This window comes from Taeniopygia guttata, chromosome 21 (assembly GCF_048771995.1).
Source record: "Taeniopygia guttata chromosome 21, bTaeGut7.mat, whole genome shotgun sequence".
Classification (NCBI taxonomy): Eukaryota; Metazoa; Chordata; class Aves; order Passeriformes; family Estrildidae; genus Taeniopygia; species Taeniopygia guttata.
Window position 1 is genome coordinate 645,519 of NC_133046.1, and position 17,967 is coordinate 663,485.

General features: G+C 45.7%; 1 protein-coding gene across 5 annotated transcripts in view; it reads right to left on the reverse strand.

The window, feature by feature from the left end:
- Positions 1-17,967, reverse strand: part of RERE (arginine-glutamic acid dipeptide repeats) — a 163,421-nt gene that overhangs the window by 83,155 nt on the left and 62,299 nt on the right. For 4 of the 5 annotated variants that reach the window (XM_072917437.1, XM_030289536.4, XM_072917435.1 and 1 more), the window contains exon 3: positions 17,051-17,121. The exons of the other annotated variant lie outside the window; for it this stretch is intronic. In XM_072917437.1, the coding sequence (XP_072773538.1) occupies positions 17,051-17,121 (71 nt within the window). The remainder of the gene's footprint in view (positions 1-17,050; positions 17,122-17,967) is intronic. 5 annotated transcript variants of the gene reach the window in all.

Below are 17,967 nucleotides of genomic sequence, written 5' to 3' on the forward strand. Positions count from 1 at the left end.
GCCACAAGTCGTGGAAGCCCCAGCAAACACCCAGTGTGTGCTGGCACCTGGAACAGCAGGGATTACACAGAGCTTCTCAGGAATATTCACAGTGAGCACAAAGTGTTCCCAGCGCTCTGCAGTGTTCAATCACTCAGAAATGAGATTGCCCACCAGGCTGGGACTGATGGCACTCACAGGGCACCACCACAAAACAAAGCAGATTACAGGGGGGTCCCTAACACCCAGAAATGGCTTTTCTTTCACCTCAGAAAACAACAAGAATGTGTCTTTTAAAGCTATGGAGAAAACACGTGAGGTTAGAGTTATAACCAAACAGGTGATAGAACCAAAACACAACCAACCCAAAGGTGCTGCACCTCTCAGAGAATCCAGGGTCTGCCCCCAGGTCCCAGCTCTTCACTCCTAACACCTCAATTCTGTCAGAGAGGCATTTTAAGTGATTTAGAAATGAGAAGATAAACGGGGCCAAGGTAAAGACCAGAGCAATTTCAGACTCTGCTGCTGACGTGCCCATTTGGAGCACGGAATGCTGCCTATGGAACGGCTCCGTGCCTCCACACAGGCAAAGCAGCAACAAAAACATCATTTACAGCGAGATGTGCAAGGAACCCTTCACAGAAAAGTCTGGGACAATGATGCACTTGGGCTTGGGCAGGCTGGGTTGTGGGTTCTGGGTTTCTTTGGGGGTGTTTTCTGGGGGAAGATGAGCTGATCTCCTTCCTAAATCCTTTTTTTACCACCACTCGTCGTTTTTGTCCAATTCATTTAACAGCTGCACCCTGAGAACCCCTTTTTTATGCCCAACTCTCCAGCACAGACGATTTTGTGGGGTTTAATCTGAAGCTTCAATCTTGCTAAAAATACAAAACGTCTGTCAGAGCCTCCCTTTTCACATTTACATCCCTCATGGCACAGAAATTCCTAGACATGCTATTTTGTCAGCCAACTTCCTAAATACGTATGTCATTTATAAAGCAGACTGCACTCAGAGGTGTCAAGGTGCCAACTTCTGTGGCAGACTATTTATTTTCAAACCATGTGCACACAAAAGAAGTGTCCCCTACCTCCTAAAAGTGTGACTTTTTTTTTTCCTTTTTTACACCTTTACATCTGAAAAGCTGCAGTCACATGCCAAATCCAGGCTTGCAGAAACTGCAGCCATGGCAAGAGCTTTAAATTTCAAGTGTCTTTCTGTCAGCTCAAAATGATTCCCTGTGCTGCAAAACCACATTCTCCCCTTTAATGAAAATATTGTCTTTTGCTGCAGCGCTCACAAAGTGCTCATTTGGGGGTTTTATTCTCGCTGACATTTTGGGTTTTGTTCCTTTTAAACAGCATGAATCAGTTTTGGACATTGAACAAGAATTAGATGGGATCTGTAAATGGATTAAAGCATCTCAGTTCACAAGCATCTGGTCAACTTCCATTTAAAATGAGGCTCTGCCTTGAAGGGGAAAAAATAATGCTGCAAGTTCTCTTTAAAAAGCAGGAATGTCCCAATTTCCACAGCATTTTGACAGTTCCAAGGTGCCCGTTTCCCCTGGGACACTTCAGAACAGAGCTCCTGCATCTTCAGGGATTCCAGGGGGGTGAGGAACCAAACCCCACAGATGTCCTGCAGATCCTCCCAGAGGGATTAATCCTGCACTTCACTCCTTGCCCCGTTTATATCCACGTTAAATCACAGCCAGCTTTGGGAACAACCAGCCAAATGCTGGAGGTGACAGATGGGCACTCTGGACCAGCAGCAGTTCCAGAGAAACAAACAGCAAACAGGGACAAGGAGCAGAACATCTTCCCTCCCATGGTCTGCCACCATGAAACCTCACTCCTGCTGCACAACTGTATTTTACTCAGTCAATTCTGACATTTACTAACAGTCAAAGGAGAGAAAAGGAAAAATAAAGACCACTCAGATTCACCGTGGGTGGAAAAAAAGAGAAAAAGCAGAAGGGGGACACAAATGAACCTATCTGGAAATCAGGAGCTAAAGACACACAGCAAGGATTATTTCTCTTCCCTCTCCACAACAGCACGTGTGATTCCACGTTCTCAGGGTATCTTTTTGTAGGCTGTTTGCTAATTAATTAAGAAAACTGATCAGCTGTTTGTAAGCCAAGCAAACCCAGCCTGGAAATGCAGAGGTTATTACTACAAATGAATGTTATTTTTGCAGCGTGATTATTTAATTCAGACGCCTGCATAGCAACACATAATTACTCCTTGCAAACAGAGCAGCATTGTCAGTGTTCAGCAAGAAACACAAATGTGAAATAAAAGCAGTAAATGTGGCCACATGCAGATTAATCCCCTGTGCCCCTGGCCAGAGCAGGGCAGGGCTGCCTCTCACCCCAAAGATAAACCTCTAAACCTGCTCCTGCCAGCTACTGACTGCTCCATCCACGAGGATTTTCTGACGGGGCACGTCTGGGTGGCTCCGCTGGGCACACCAGGAGGGCTCCAGGGCTGTGATTTGGGCTGATAGAGCGCAGGAATGGGAGGCAGGAAAAGAGAAGCCTTGGGAAAGCCACGGAAAATCCATCAGTACATTCACTCAAGTGGGAGCTGAGCTGGGAACCAGCTCAGGGGGAGCAAATATTGCTGTTTCCAGGGTAAAGGCCCATTTCTGTGATCTATGCAGGGCACAGAGTAATTTATTGACAAAACAATATTGGATTTTTTCACAACAGCTCGTGCCTGACATTTTCTGACTGTTTACAGCAAGGATTTTTCACGTGTCCTTTTTACTCACAAATAAAACTCCTTTTGGGATTCACTGTGTCGCCTCAGCGTGCTGGAAATGAATTCAGGCTGGCGTAGGAGGAACTCTGAGATGTACAGCACCCCTCACACTCAGCCTGCCCTGGCTCCCAGCCCCTCACAGGTGCACAGAGCACTGCACACCTGCAGGGACACACCTGGCCCGGACCCCAGGGCATGCACGCCCAGGGAAGTGTTTGTTCTGCACCTCCACAACGCGAACAGCGCTGTCTGCAAACATCACAAACACTCATTTGTGGCCTCGTTCCTCGCAGGAGGACAGGGGAAGGCACCACAAACGCAGCTGAGCCTACAGGCACACGCTGACCCACCCAAGCACCCACCAGCAGCCTGTGCACAGCTTTACAAGCTGCAGAGCGTGGCCAGACCCACCTTTGCAGCGGGGCAATCCCCTGCAGGGCTCCCCGGGCTGCAGCTCTGCGCACACGGCGCTCCTGTGCCCGCCCCACCCGCAGTCAGTGCCCAGGAGATGCCATCTGCTGTCTCCCAGCGTGGGTGTTTGGCACTGGAGCTGCCAGACTTGCTGAAAAACACAGCTCAGCACAGCCCTGAGCTGCAGCAGGGCTCTGTGAGCACGGCGTGTTCCGCTGGGCTGCACACGGGGCAGGAACCGCAGCGGGGACAGACCCACCTGCAAATGCACAAACAGCACCAAACTGAGCCTGGTGAGCCCAGCAGGGAGATGCACCTCACCAGCAGCCAGTACTGCAGCTCCCGTGCTTCAACCACGCTGCAGCCCTGAGGAATTCAGCAAATCCAGCACGTTTTACAAAAGCTGACTGCTGTGGAACAAGTGTCACCTAACAGCCCTTTGTTTTATTGAGTGTCACTCCCATGTCTCACCTTGAGCACAGCCTCTTCCAGGGTTTTAGAGGAGAAAAAGAACATTATTCATTTCAGGTAATGACTGTGAGAGATGTCTGTATTTAAAATAAACTCTACTGTTTATTCCATCAGCCTTCCAGCTTTACCAGAAACAAAGCTGCTCCCTGTGCTGAGAACCAGCAAGTCACCTGTTTTCATTTAAGTGAAATACACTTAGGTACAAAATACCCTTAACATTTCACTGTGAACCTAAACGACAAAAGATAATTTCATCTTGTTAAAAAAAAAAAGCAGTTATGCTTAAAAACTGACTGGCTTAAAATAAAACTATGATAAGATCTTCCATGAAGGTTATGGGTCATTGCTTACTACCTCATTTAATCCCTTTGTGTCTCTTTCTGCTCCGTTTCCTTTTTTCCCATCCAGGATTCCTGGGTCTATTTTCCTCCCCACATCTCCACGTTAAGTGGAATTTCAGGTAATTGTCCAGGTGAAGGTGCTGCAGCTCCCAAAGCTGCTGCCCCTCCACTGGTGCCACTGCACCCAGCTGGGCAGGGAAATGCTGTTTCACAACAAACTCACAAACAGTACTCGTGCAAACTCCCAGGTGAGCCGTGGAGGTGCCACATCTCTGCTGTCACTGCACAAACACCCCAAAAGGAGACACACCCCCAGAGTCATTAATGGGCTGTAATTAAAACGGCTGAGAGAGAAAGCAATAAACACTGTTTCTGATCACAGCATCCCTGCTCGTGTTTTCTGCCTCTCCCAGCCCCACTCTGATTACAGATTTTGCCTTTCCCCAGGAGCAGATTTGGGGGGAGCTGCTGACCCAGAACTGCCAGGGACCCTCCTGAGCATCTCCTGCTCAGCTCAGCACCAGGAGCCAGCAGCCACCACCACCTAATGGGATCACAAATGCATTTAACTGATCATTGAATGGATGCTCCAGTAATTAAATTCCATTAAGATTTTTTTAGCATTATGCCAAAGAAGTGCAAGACTGAAATGAAGATACCATTCGGGCCCCGCCTGACATTTGCCATTAAATGTCATTTATAGCACATAGCTCAGATCTAATTGCAGAGCAGCACCAGCCACAGTATTTATCACTTCTATTAAAACAAGCAGCACTCAGCAGTGGGGCTATTCAAAGCCATCATACACAGTTTAAATAGATTTCTCACCTTTTAAATATCAAGAGGCCACATTTTCTTTACCATCTCACTGAGGGGTTTACCTTTGAACAAAGACACACCAAGAGCTGGAGGATAAAACAATCAGGAGACAGTTTGCTCTGCAAACCCAGCCCTGAGTTTGAACAGTCACTGCCTGCTAAAATATCACCTCACGGGCAGGCAATTTTATACCAGGAAAAATTAAAGCACCTTTGCCAACAGGCTGGGGTTGGAAATTACAAAAAGAAAAGGATAAAAGTGCACTGATCAGCAGATCCTGTGCTTGGCTGTTTCACCACAAAAGCAAGGAAACAAAGTGTGTTTGGAAAAGAAATGCCTGGAAAGGGAATGTTTCCTTGTGCAGCTGCCCAGAGGATGTCATTTACCTGGGAAATGGTCACTTACTGAAATGTTTACCTCTTCTCAGAAACTGCCCCAGCATGTGTGTTAGTGACCAGCAGAGCAAAATCAGCTTTTCACACAGAATTCACACAGGGCCAGGCACAGCCTCAACAAAAACCCTGCCCGTAATTAATGGCCAACACCCAGAGCAGCTCATCAAGGAAACAAAGCAGCAATCTTAAAAATGTCAATTTGAAGGAGACAGGCTGTATCTCACCACACAGGGAATTTTAACACAGATTGGCACTGGCGCTGCCTGCCCCGGTATCAATAGCTAAATTAGCAACACCTGACTTTGGAGTTTTTCTTTGTATTTATATGTAAATTAGGACTAAATAAACATATCCCAAACTAGCTCCACAGGCTGCAATCTAATCTGAATAGAAAGATTGGAAAGATACTCTCCATTCATCTGGAAATAACCAGATATTGAAAACACTAAAATCAGAAATAACTACACTGAAAATAAACGGGATGCATTTACCTGCTAGAACAGAAAAGTCTCAAAGAAAAAGTTGGGAGAGAGATACAAAAAAAGCCCCCCACTTTTCTTGGGTGCTGGAAGTGTGAACTTACAGAGAACTGGGATGGCCCACAAGAAAAAGTTCTGAAATAGAGAAATGTGGTTTCTAAACTCATTTAAAAACACATCCCATGGCCACCACGTGCACTCTGCTTTGAATTGCAGTGAGCACAGCCAGCCAAGCTAATGCACAATTCCAAAGTTAATCGTTTGTCTTGGGCCATATAATCGCCACAGCATTACAACTTCAACAAATGAAGCCACTAATAACTTCTATTAAAGAAGTCAAGGTGTTAATTCACTCCCAGGTCCAGCAGCAGAAAGCTGAGGCCAAGCAGCAGAAAGCGCTCAGCCCTGGTGCAGAACTCCAATTAATTTCCTCCATTACTGGAGGCACTGGATGGAACCCATCAGTGCCACCTTCAAAGGCTCTGGCTCCAGAACCTCCTGAGGATGATGATGAGGCTGATGCTTCTCCCCCTGGCCTGGGCACACGGATTCACCCCCAAGGGAAGCAGCACCGCCAGTTCTTTCCAGACCCACTGGAAACAGGAGGACTCTGCGTGCCACCATCACCCATCAATGCAGAAACTGGCAGGGAACCTTACAAAACAGAAAAATGACCACAAGTCATTCAGGGAATTTGTACAAAACTTGGTTTGACGGTTTAGAGAGAGCTCATGATTTACATCAGCTTCCTTTCACCAAAGACAATCCTCTCAGAAAGGTTTTAACACTTCCATGAACTTGGTTCTGCAAGCTGCTGAGCAGGAGCCTGTTTTTGGGGAAATGGAAATGTTAGAGATTGTGCAATCAAAAGTGCAGCTCTGCCTCTCTGTGACACACAAGTGAAGGGGAGAAGCCTGGATCAATACTGAAGCCCATATTTCAGCTGCCCCTGCAGTTGTCTGCACTCTGGCTGTGCCATCTCCCTGGGAGCCTGACCCGAAGAGCCCTGGAGCTCCCTGAGCGTTCAGTACCTTGGAAAAGGGAAATCAAATATTCATGCACTGGCATAAGCAACACTGACAAATCCAAAGCCATTTCCCAGCACTTGAACTGGTGCAAACTGCAGCACTCGTCCTACAAGTGCTTCCCAAGGAGCACGTGATAAATTAATCTGTAAGAAACGTGGTATTAGCTCCAATTTCAATATTTACCGTGCCTGGTGCAAACGCAGCCATGCTCCAGATGTGCTCCCAGCTGTTTGTTTTCCTGGCCCAATGTCTTTAGTAACAAACACCCCTTGGTTTAATCACCTCCAGATCAGAGATTTATGATGATATTTCACCACAGTTAATGGAATTTTGCACTTCAGAGGGTGAAGTTTTCAGCTGAAAGGCCCAAAGCAGCTCAAAACCCCCAGAGTTCGTGTTCTGAGGGTGCAGCACAGCCCACGAATGCACACCTGAAATCGGGAGGTGGTTTTCAGTATTTTCTCACAAATTTGCCCCAGCTGAGGGAGGGGAGCTCTAAATCCCAGTCCAGGCTGGTGATCATCACCCTGGATCAAGAGCCCAGCACAGGGAGAGGGAATTCCAGGGTCTGGGAATATCCTGGGATATCAATATGGGAAGCACCACAACAGCTCAGAACAGGAAAACTGGCACCAAATGGCAGCTCCCCTCTTGGAAAACACCCATCTCAATCTCCTCAGCCACAGCAAAAAGCATCCCAGGGAACACCTCCCTGCAGCCCTGTCTGATATTCCACATCCTGCAGCTTCTGCCTGCCAGGGTCCCGGGGTTCACACATATCAAAGCACCCAATTGCCTTTTCTTTTCTTGCCTTCTTTTTTTTTTTTTTAAACATGAGGAATATGAAAGCAGACGCTGAAGCTGGTCCTTGTTAGCAGACCCATTTTCATCTCTTTAAACTCAAAGAGAGCAATTCCCTTGAAAACTGTCACAGCATTTTCCCAATCCATAAAGAGGAAGTTCAACAGCCTCAGGTCACTAATCGCAACGACGGGAGATACAGAGCATAAATTATGTCTTTCTATTCCACAGCACTGAAACATACACATTCTTTTATCTTACTTATTTGATTCTCTCTATAAACTGAACGCTTTAGACGTGTTTGTAGTCTAAAAAGGATGTTTTACAAACAAAAGGGAAGCACTTTGTTGTTTACACAGCATTCCTTCCATGGGGTATATTAGTATCACATCCAGGTGGGTGGACAAGGATTGCTTTACACAACAACACAACTTGGGTGTTTTCCCAAAGGAAAAACTTTATTTGAAGTTTAAGAGTTGCTCAGCACGAGTTTGTTGGTCTTAATAATTTGCATCACTTTTAACCTTAAAATGTGCCAACAAACAACAGAAGGGAATATGATTTAAAAACCCCCAGAAGTTCTGCTTAGAAAGCAGAGCAGGATGCTTACACACTACTAATTAAATTAAAGAGTTATTTTCCTTTCAAATACCCTCTAATGGCCCAAAAGGAACTGAGGCTGCTTTAAAAATCAATCACTTTAATCAAAATTACAAGTCCAAATCCTCCATGGATTAGCGTTCAGTGATTGCAGTGTCAAAAATTCAGATCCATCACACCCCTGGCTGCGAGTGCTGGGCAGGGACCCGTCCCCAGAGGTGACAGCGGGGGACAAAACCCAGCCTGAGAGCATCTGAAGCACACTGTGGAGCTGCCTTGAGGCATTTCCCTAAGTGGCTGCATCCGTTCTGCTGAGTAAAAGGGAGATTCTGCCTTTCCTGACACTGAGGCACTGAACAGGTACTCAAGAAAAGAGATGTTGCCTTTCCTGCCACTGAGGTACAGAACAGGTACTCAAAAAGGGAGATTTTGCCTTTCCTGCCACTGAGGTACAGAACAGGTACTCAAAAAGGGAGATGTTGCCTTTCCTGCCACTGAGGTACAGAACAGGAACTCAAAAAAAGGAGATTCTGCCTTTCCTGCCACTCAGGCACAGAACAGGTACTCAGAAAAAGAGATGTTGCCTTTCCTGCCACCGAGGCAGCAGTTCAGGAAGCATCCACCCTTCTCCCCTCCCGGTTCTCCTGTCCCTCTCAGCCTGTGCAGACCTTTCCCAGCATTTTATAACCTTGCACAAACCACCTCCTGCTGCACAGCGTGGTCCCAAAGCTCAGGCTCAGCCCCAGAGCATCCCTGCCCTGCCAGGACACTCTGCCAGGTTTAGGGTGTCCCACACCCCCAGACCTGCAGGCAGGAGCACTGCCAGCATCACCTCCACCCTAAAGAGCAATTCCTGAGGGATGGGACACACTCTGCAACTCAGTGGCCACAGTGGCACTTCACATTCCTCAAGGAAACCCTTCCGAAAGCAGCAAAACAAATTTCTTTAATGAATTATCCTCAGCAGCTCACAAAGCATAACAATGTGTCTTTGGAGGCTGAGCAGACACACAAGAAACCTGACAGTGCTCAAGTACCCCCAAATGACCAGAGAGGAAATTTCGACTTCAATAATCCTAAAGGTCAGAAGCATTATTAAACATGACAGATGCTCTCACTATTCAACACCACAAGACATGGCTACATTTATTCTAACTCCATTTTCTCTTGCTACATAAAACCCAGCTAATGTACAATTTGATACTTTTTTTCCCCCTAAAAGCTAGAGATAACATTTTTTTTCTCGGTATTTTCCAGCTGGCACACGATGATTTATTTAGCACTCAATTATCTCAGCACAGGTGTAGGAAACAGGTTTACCTCGGGTAAGGGGGAGGAAACGAGGCAGGAGAAAGGTAAAATAAAAAGCTAAAGGTGGTAAAGACCACACCGCCATGACAAAGGGCTTAATGAAATTATAAATATCAGCTCAGGGAAGCAGCCCAGGAGCCTTTCCTGGGGGGAATAATCCCCCATAGCCTCCAGTGCTCCCAAGCCAGGCACAGAAATTCAGACTGCTGGATGCCAAGTGGGGCAAAAACAAACAGGGCAATCACGTTAAAAAGGAAAAAAAAATCAAAACAACCCCCTGTGGATAATGCTGTGGGGTTTTTTTGTTTGTTTTGGTGTTTTGTATATTTGTTTGGGCTTTTTTTATGTAGCCCTTAAGTTGCAAGGTCTGGATTGCAATTGCAAAGATCCAGGCCATATGGAAGGAATGGAGGCAGAGCTGGATTTGAGCCCTCACAAACACACATACAGCCTTAACTTCCAGCTGTTAATCCTCACTCTGAACAATGCTGCCATCTGCTTTAAACCCCCAAATATGAGCACTGCCTCTCCAAAGGACCAGGATGCAATTGTGGCACAACACTGCAGCTCTGCAGGAATTCATTCACTTGCACTGCTGCATTACACTATCAAGGCTACTCAGAAAAACAACTCCAAAATCCCACAGAAATGCTAAACATTCATTAATTGACAAAATAATGGCACGGATGAAATGACACATCTCAGCCAGGTCTGAACACAGCATCTCCACGCAGCCCTGAGCACCTTGGGAATGCAAAATATGCTGGTTTAGCTGCCTCAGAATGGATGGTTCCTGCTCCTGCCTTCCTTCACAAGATGTACAACAAAATAAAAAGAATGTTGCTCTATATTTCAGCCGAGTCCAGCGAAACTCCAGTACCCATAAATCCACAGAGCAGCCTCGTGCCTCTTCCCTCAGTTCTGAAGCTCACCTGAGAGACACTGCAAATCCCCTGCTAATTTAACAGCCTGAAAGCAGCACTTAGAGAACAGTCTGCCATACAAAAAGGATTTATTTTTACACAGATGTGACAAGCCCAAACCTCACTGTGCAGCACAGCTTAGGATCTGTGTGAGAATTCAAAGTGGCATCTGGGTAATAGCAACCAAAGGGGAAAAAAAAAAAAATACACAGAGAAGCATTGTAAAAAGGAGGGGAATTATCAAAATGGATTCATATGCATCTGGAATTATTTTAATACAAAACGCCCAGCAAATCTCCCTGTGCTGCTGACAAATCACTAGCTGAGGTAAATCCCAGATAATGAAACATCGTAAGGAAGGCTCTATTTAATAATTTAGCCCCTGTCAAGGAGTTTGTATTGATTCTTGTTTTCAGCACAGGGAGAGAATGTTATCTGCAGCCTCACGGCTCAGTGACAGCATCAGTGGATTTAATCACTGTGCAGCCCCTGCCATGCAATCCTTAAACTGTCACCTCTGCTTCTCCATCACTGCCACCCCTCCAAAGCCCTGCACCACATCCCCAGCCTCCCCTCCCACCCCACACGTGCCCCATGCAAGCACAGAACCCGCTGCACGTTAGAAAAGCCAATCTCATTTGCAGGCTAAATTTTTTATTGTAAATAATTCAGTGCTCCTTCAAACGCCTCATTCGTCTGGCTCCTGTTAGCAAGGCTGCTCTGTTCAATGGCAGAGGGAGCTGTGCCACTCCAGAGCCTTGGAACCAGCCTTGGAGGGACCCCAGAGCCCCCCCAGCTCCAGCCCTGCACCTCCCACCACTCTGGCTTGCTCCAAGCCCCGTCCAGCCTCGCCTTGAAAAGGTTTAGCAGCGATTTGGAGGAAGAAGAAAATATTTTTTTGCCTTTTTTTGGCCGTAGAAAGAGCGATGGATCTGGAGGATCAGGAAAGAAAATCTGTACTAATCAGCATTTTTTCCACACCAAAAAGGAAAGGTCACGCTGCCTCGGAACTGGCCAGGAAAAATTTGCCACAAATTAATTCAGCTGCAGTTCAGGAACAGAACATCAATTCATCTGCAAACAGAATGAGGCTTTTAAATACATAAATGCTTGTGGCTACAGAAACCTCACCCAGATATTTGCATGCAAAAACCCCAGCTCCTGTAACAGTGCAGAGAATAACAGATGTAAATTTACCATGTTTGCTAAAATGCAAGGCCATATGCAGGAGGAATGCAAAGGAGAGGAAGCATGAACTGTATAATTTAGAAAAACAAATTTCTTTTGATTTTTACCCCTCCTTTATTCCAGGTGAGATGCAATCCTTTCCCTTTTATAATCCTTTGGATTGGAGCAAAGAGATCCCAGAGGCCCACACAGCCAAGGTCATCATACCCAGATTTTCTATTACAGGGCACTAGCAGCATTTCACAACTGTCTTTTTATGCACTTCTGCCTTTCCATCCAGACTATAAATTGTTACAAGGCCCTGGGGCAATCCAGCTGTATACTCCATTCAAATCAGGCTTCAAGGAGAAAGCTCCACAGTCAAGATGCTTCAATCAAGTAAACACACAGGCACAAAGGGCAACTGCATCACAATTAATAACGTTTCCTTTTGTACGGCAAATTCAGCGTTTTTCTGGTGTAAAGTTTCCCTCTGATGCTCCGATTCAGAGTGTGGCCATTAGCATTTTAAATGTGACATCAAATTAAGTCAGGATGGGAGAAAGCACAAACATGCTGCTGAAATCCATCTGCTGGTCGTGTTCTGGGTCCCTCTGGAACACAGGAAAACCTTAAAAAGGCAATTTGGACTCATTTATCCAAGCTGGAAATTCGCACCAGGAAAGGTCTAAACGGCAGGATGGGAGGGCAGGTTTGCAGCTCTGCTGTGTTTGTGGGAATGTAGAAATAAATGAGTGTAATTGTAGGAATGAGCTGCTCCCAGCTCCCACAGAGCCTGGCTGCAGCAGCTGCCTCTCTCTGGCTGTCACTGCTCACCCCGTGCCTCTGCTGCTCCTTTCTCCACCTCTCCCTTCACCTCTGCTTGCTGTCCCAGAGAAAAGTGCAGGTCAGCTTCTTGGATGAGAGCCCCCGTGCTCCTGTCCTTGTGCAAATGTCTCCCTTCCCCTTGAGGCAGGGCTGAGCTGGAGCTGCTGGTCCCATCAGAGCCCACGGGAGATGCTCCAGGATCATTCCCAAAAAACAGCACAACCCTCCTGGCACCAGAGTTCCCAGGATGATTCCTAAACCCTCCTGGCACCAGGGTTCCCAGGATGATTCCCAAACCCTCCTGGCACCAGGGTTCTCAGGATGATTCCCAAACGCTCCTGGCACCAGGGTTCCCAGGCTCCAGGATTGTTCCCAAACCAGCACAACCCTCAGCACTCAGCTAATCCCACCTTGTGCTTCGTGCCCCGCTCCCAAAACACCAAAATTCAGTCAACTTCTCCCACTTTTGATCTCTGCAGGCAGATAAAGCCCTTTTTCCCACAGACATGGCTCTGCACTACTTTTGATATTTAAATTGAGCCTTAATCAAAGCTGGATACGCATGGGTTTAGAGGCACTACATAATTAATATATTCATATCTTAAATGTAATTACTGCTGTTGCATCATACATTTAAAGCCAACAGCTGGCTATTTAAGGTGAGGAAGACACTTTCACTGGGACAAAACAATCCTGTAACCAACTCTGCAGGGTTTTCTTTGCTCACAACCACTCCTGAGGAGGCAGCTTCAGCAGGGACAGAGCCCTGGGACAGAGTTCCCCTGGCTGGGCTCTCTGCAGAGAGCTTTGCTGAGATCCTGAAGGATTCACAAGGATATTCCTGTTGGATTTCCCACCACAGCCTATCAGAGCCCTCCCTAAAACAGGTTTAATTTCTGTACCTGGCGGGTGTGGGGCTACAAAATGTCCCTTAACCCCTTTGGGGACACAGAGGAACTGAATTTCTGCACATTTATTGGATTTTCTCACACAAGTCACTCAGCTAAGTTTTAATTGTGTGTTTTCATCAGCCAGAAGTAATCACAATCAACATTTTAATTAAGATAAAGAGAATGGACAGAATTTTAGGACTTGTTAACCACAAACAAAGAGATAAAAGGAAATTTCACTGTTTATAATTATTTGCATTAAAATCAGTGTAAACTACAAAAGAAACACATTAAATATTATTATTTAATTTTAAAAAAACCTCAAAACTTAGCTCTGAAGCCATACTCTCAGCCAGAAGAAAATACAAATCTGTTTCTTCAAATGGCCTGATCTGAGAAGAAATTCAGTGAGAATTTCCACTTTCAAAACACAGCACTCTTCAATTAAAAGAGAGTTTTTGACAAAAGGACTTGTTTCCTTTTGGGGACAGTGGGGTGGCGATGGGTGGAATGAAGCAGCAGAAAGTGCTGGGTGTGAATGACAGACAGGACTGGCTGACCCTCTGCTATTTCCTCCAGAAATTCCTCTCTTGTGCCAGAAGCTCAGGAGATCCAAAACTCGGGATTTTGGCCAGGTTTGATGGAGCCCTAGCAGAGCTCAGGCTGCAGCTCAGAGCCACAACAGCGGGATAAGCAACTGCAGCCAGGCTGAAGGACATGGAACGAGGGAGGACTGGATCAATTTGGTTAAAATTAACACTGGGGGAGGTGAAGCAACACTGGAGCCCCAGCTCCCCTGCTCAGAGCTGCAGACAATTCCCAGTCCACTCCCCCTCCTCTGCCAACTAAAACAGTCTCAGCCAGCCCTGCTCTGCTGGCTCTGCTTTGATCAAGGTATTTGTAGCACCAAAGAGCGTTTAAGGAATACTTCGTCAAGCCTGTAGATTTTTTAAATGTTTGACTCGTGCCAAATTAAAATGAACGAGAAGTATGCTTCCCTAACTTCCTGATGAATAGGAAATGGGGATTTCTGACAGCAGCAGGCTGCTGTGGGAACAACTGCATTGTTAAAAATGCACTGGTGCTGCTGCAGGGTGAAGGGAAAACAGCAGATTGACATCCAGCAGACAATTCCTGATGTAAACAACCTGAACGTTTTCTCACAGAAAAAAATAATCAGAGAAACTTATGTTTTTTTAATGCACTGGAGCATTAACAGCTTCCATTTTATTGATTTGCCTGTGTAATTTAAACCCCAAGCTATAAGATTGTTCTGGAACAAAAACACCCACAGCAAGCAAAGCCTGAATCCCACTTTCACCATTTTCCTCCTTAAAGCTGTTCAACAGGCAATGCCAGGAAAGTATTAAAGCCACATTACTCTGCCCCTTCACAGGCTTTCTCCACCTTCCAGCTACCCAATTACATTTTGCTGTTTCCTTCTTTTAAAAACAACATTTTTAAAGTAACTGACATGGTAAACTGGATAGGACAGGCTGAAACTGGGGAAAGAAGTGTTCCCCAAGGGAAAAACAAGGTGAGAAAAGTGGCTTTAAAGCCAATCATGACCTTGCATAATCCAGATTTCCAGGAGACCACTTAAACCCAAGCACTGGCTCAGCTGCCCCGACAGGAGGGAGAGCAAATATTGAGTATCAGCAATGAAGCAGGAGCTGACAACTAATAAAAACATGTAAGGCAACAGAGCAAACTCAGATTTAATCATTGCTTCACCACAGTTTGTTCCTAATCAAAGTTCTTAAGAATAATCTGGTCTTGAATCCTGAAAGAGGATAGTATTAATCCAAAGAAAATGAACTAGCACCAAAAAGAGATTAATAAAATGTTCTGGGACACAGACAGCACAAAATAACCCAATCAGTAGAGGAAAAAAATCATCTAGTGCCTTTTTTTTTAAATACAGACAGCAATCTCATACTCTTCTGAGAGACAACATCAATTTCACTCTTAAAATGTTTTAAGTTCAATAATTCAACCTGGTGAAGCGAAGCAAACAAAGAAAAGCATTTATGGTATCACACCTTCTCAGCTGACCTGCACACCTCTAGCTCAGCAATGAACATAAAATCACCCCCCTGTGATTTCAGATCTTACTGGAAACAGCAAATTAAGCCCCAGTTTATTTGAAGACGGAACCTCAGTGGTTCTTTGCTCCATGGCCCTCAGCACCTCTCACCCTGCAGGATGATGCACAGCATTGGCTGTGTCATGTTTAACTCCCTCTCATTTTTTTTAAATATAGCTTTATATTCCTGTTTTTATCAGTAAAACACCCCATCAACTCCTGTACCCAGACTGCACCTAGAACCAGGGGAAGCATAAGGTAAGGCTCACCCACTCGGCCAAAAACTTTTATTTTGTGACAACCAACATGATAATGTATTTAATTAGTAGGTGACATTTCAAAGCTGTTGACTTTAACTTTCCTGCTTCACTTGACATATTTAGCTGAAGGCAAAACAAGGCTGTTTTCCTGTTGGTATCTCACACTAGAAGAGAAATCAAGTGTCCTTTCCACTGCTCCTCCTCCCTTTCCCCCAACAGGAAAATCAACAGCCACACACACTGGGGATTTATTTTTGCTGGTATAATCAGCATCAAGAGGTTTTTGGTTTTGTCATTTATACAAGTCCCTTTCATGCATTATGTCAGTAGGAAAAATTAAATTAACAGAGAAATTCGAGAACTCTGAGCAGGCAAAAGTAAACAGAGAACAGAGACACTGTTTCCATGTCAAACATTATGCAAAACTGCCAGCAGCCCTCGTGCCAAGTCCTTTGCGTGCTGAAAACAGGACTGAAGAGAAAGCACTTCAAAACCATGTCAAGGTACTAAAGCTGCAATTCACTGCCCAGAGTCTTGCAGGGAGTTGAAACGTGTGGTCCAGTCCAAGGGGCTGCAGCTTTTGTTCGTCTCCTGAGCAATTAGTGCAGCTCAGCAGAAACCCAGAGCCCCCTGGAACTCGGGCAGACCCAAAAGCAGCTATTTTTGTTAATTTTCTCCTGCTGATGGGCAGGAATGGCCCAGCTGGGGCTGAACCCACTGCAAACCCAGGAACTCCCTAAAAACAGGGGGAGGAAAGAGGGAACAACCCACAAGTGCCAAGTACCAGCAGGGACTCCAGCACTGAGGAACATCTCCGTGATTCTCAGAATATCTGGAAAAGCTTGGAAGGGAAGTTGGTTTATTCTGGCAGCAGCAGCCTGTGGTGATCTATGTCTGTGGGCAATACATTGCTAAGCAGAGTTTGTTACGTGCTCAGGACTTCAGTACAGCAGTGAGGAGCAGCAGTGCCAGAAGTGCCCAGATGTGCTGCCCACAGAGCTCTGCCAGCTGTGAGCAGCTCCTGGGGCACAGGCTGAGCCTTCAGGGCTGCAGCAGACAGAACAGGGCAAACCCCGCTCTGATGTGCCCCCGCTCAGCTCCCTGACTTCTCCCTGCTGGAGGATGAAGTGCTAACAGGTCCTTAAACATTCCTTTCTGTCTCTCCCCATTAATCTGGTCGCTTGGTGTGGTGTGAGCTGAGATGCAGAGGCTGCCACAGCCAGCCCTGATCCAGAGCTGTGCTGGAGCCAAACTGAACTTCCTGAGCCACAACACAACTCAAATTCACCTTTCTGTTCAGCTGAACATGCCAGGGATCGCAGCTGGAACTGCCCCAGTGAACTGAGGCTGCAGCAAAGACAGAGCCGGGGTTTAATAAAAATAATAAAAACCAGCTCCTGCTTCAGAGGGTAAAGAGTCACCCAGAGGAGCTCAGAAATATCCCCACCCTGGAGCCTGGGGCAGGGAAAGGAGGAGATGTGAAAATGTTCCTTACCAGTTTGAAGTCTTGAATGCTGCAGATGAAATAGGGCGTGTTCGGCCGGCGACTTTCGATATAAACGCAATCTTTAAAAACACAAGATTTTAGAATAACGGGCATTAACTTCTGTGCCTCCAAGAAAGAACACAACAACAGGATAAATTCAAATACAGCTTAAACTTTGAAAGAACCACCATTTCATTTGCATATTGTGCAGTTTATTCTGAGTGTGATCCAAAAATAGAAACTATTTATGATGATAAATAAGGGAATTAACTGCATAAAAAATAACTTAGATTTGAATAGACATTTTGCTAGGAAAACAAAAAGAAAGGAATTTAAAGACCACTCTGGATTGAGTTAATAACAATGACCAGGTCACAGCCTATGAACCAGACCAAAATAAGAGAGGAAAGTAATCAGATTTTTCGTGGTCAGCTTGCCATTAAGAACCAAGCACTAACATATTTTCTCTTCTAATTGTGAAGAAAACCAAGGCGACCAATCACAGATGAAACACAGCAAACTTAAATTAGATTTACCTCGGGGAAGGCCTGCGCTTTCTCGAATTACATTTGACAAGACAGAAACACAGTAATTATTTTTGTTTGCTTTTGACAACTGGGCTCTCCAAGGCTGCTGTAACATAAGGTCTGTTGTGTTCAAAACAGTCTTGGCAATAACTACAACAAAAGCAGTGCCCTCGGAATGAAAACACAGCACGGATGGGAGAGAAGTGCCTGATTAATGATCCTGACCTTGGAACTCAGCAGCTCACACACAGCTTGCTAAACAGAAAGATGCCAGCCCCAAAGCCGAGCAAATATTTAAAGGAACGTCCTGGTGACCCCTCTCACACACAGATAAGGAGCTGCTGCTCAAAACACAGGAGAGACAACAAACACCACTGTCCTGGGAGGGATTTTCCGTGG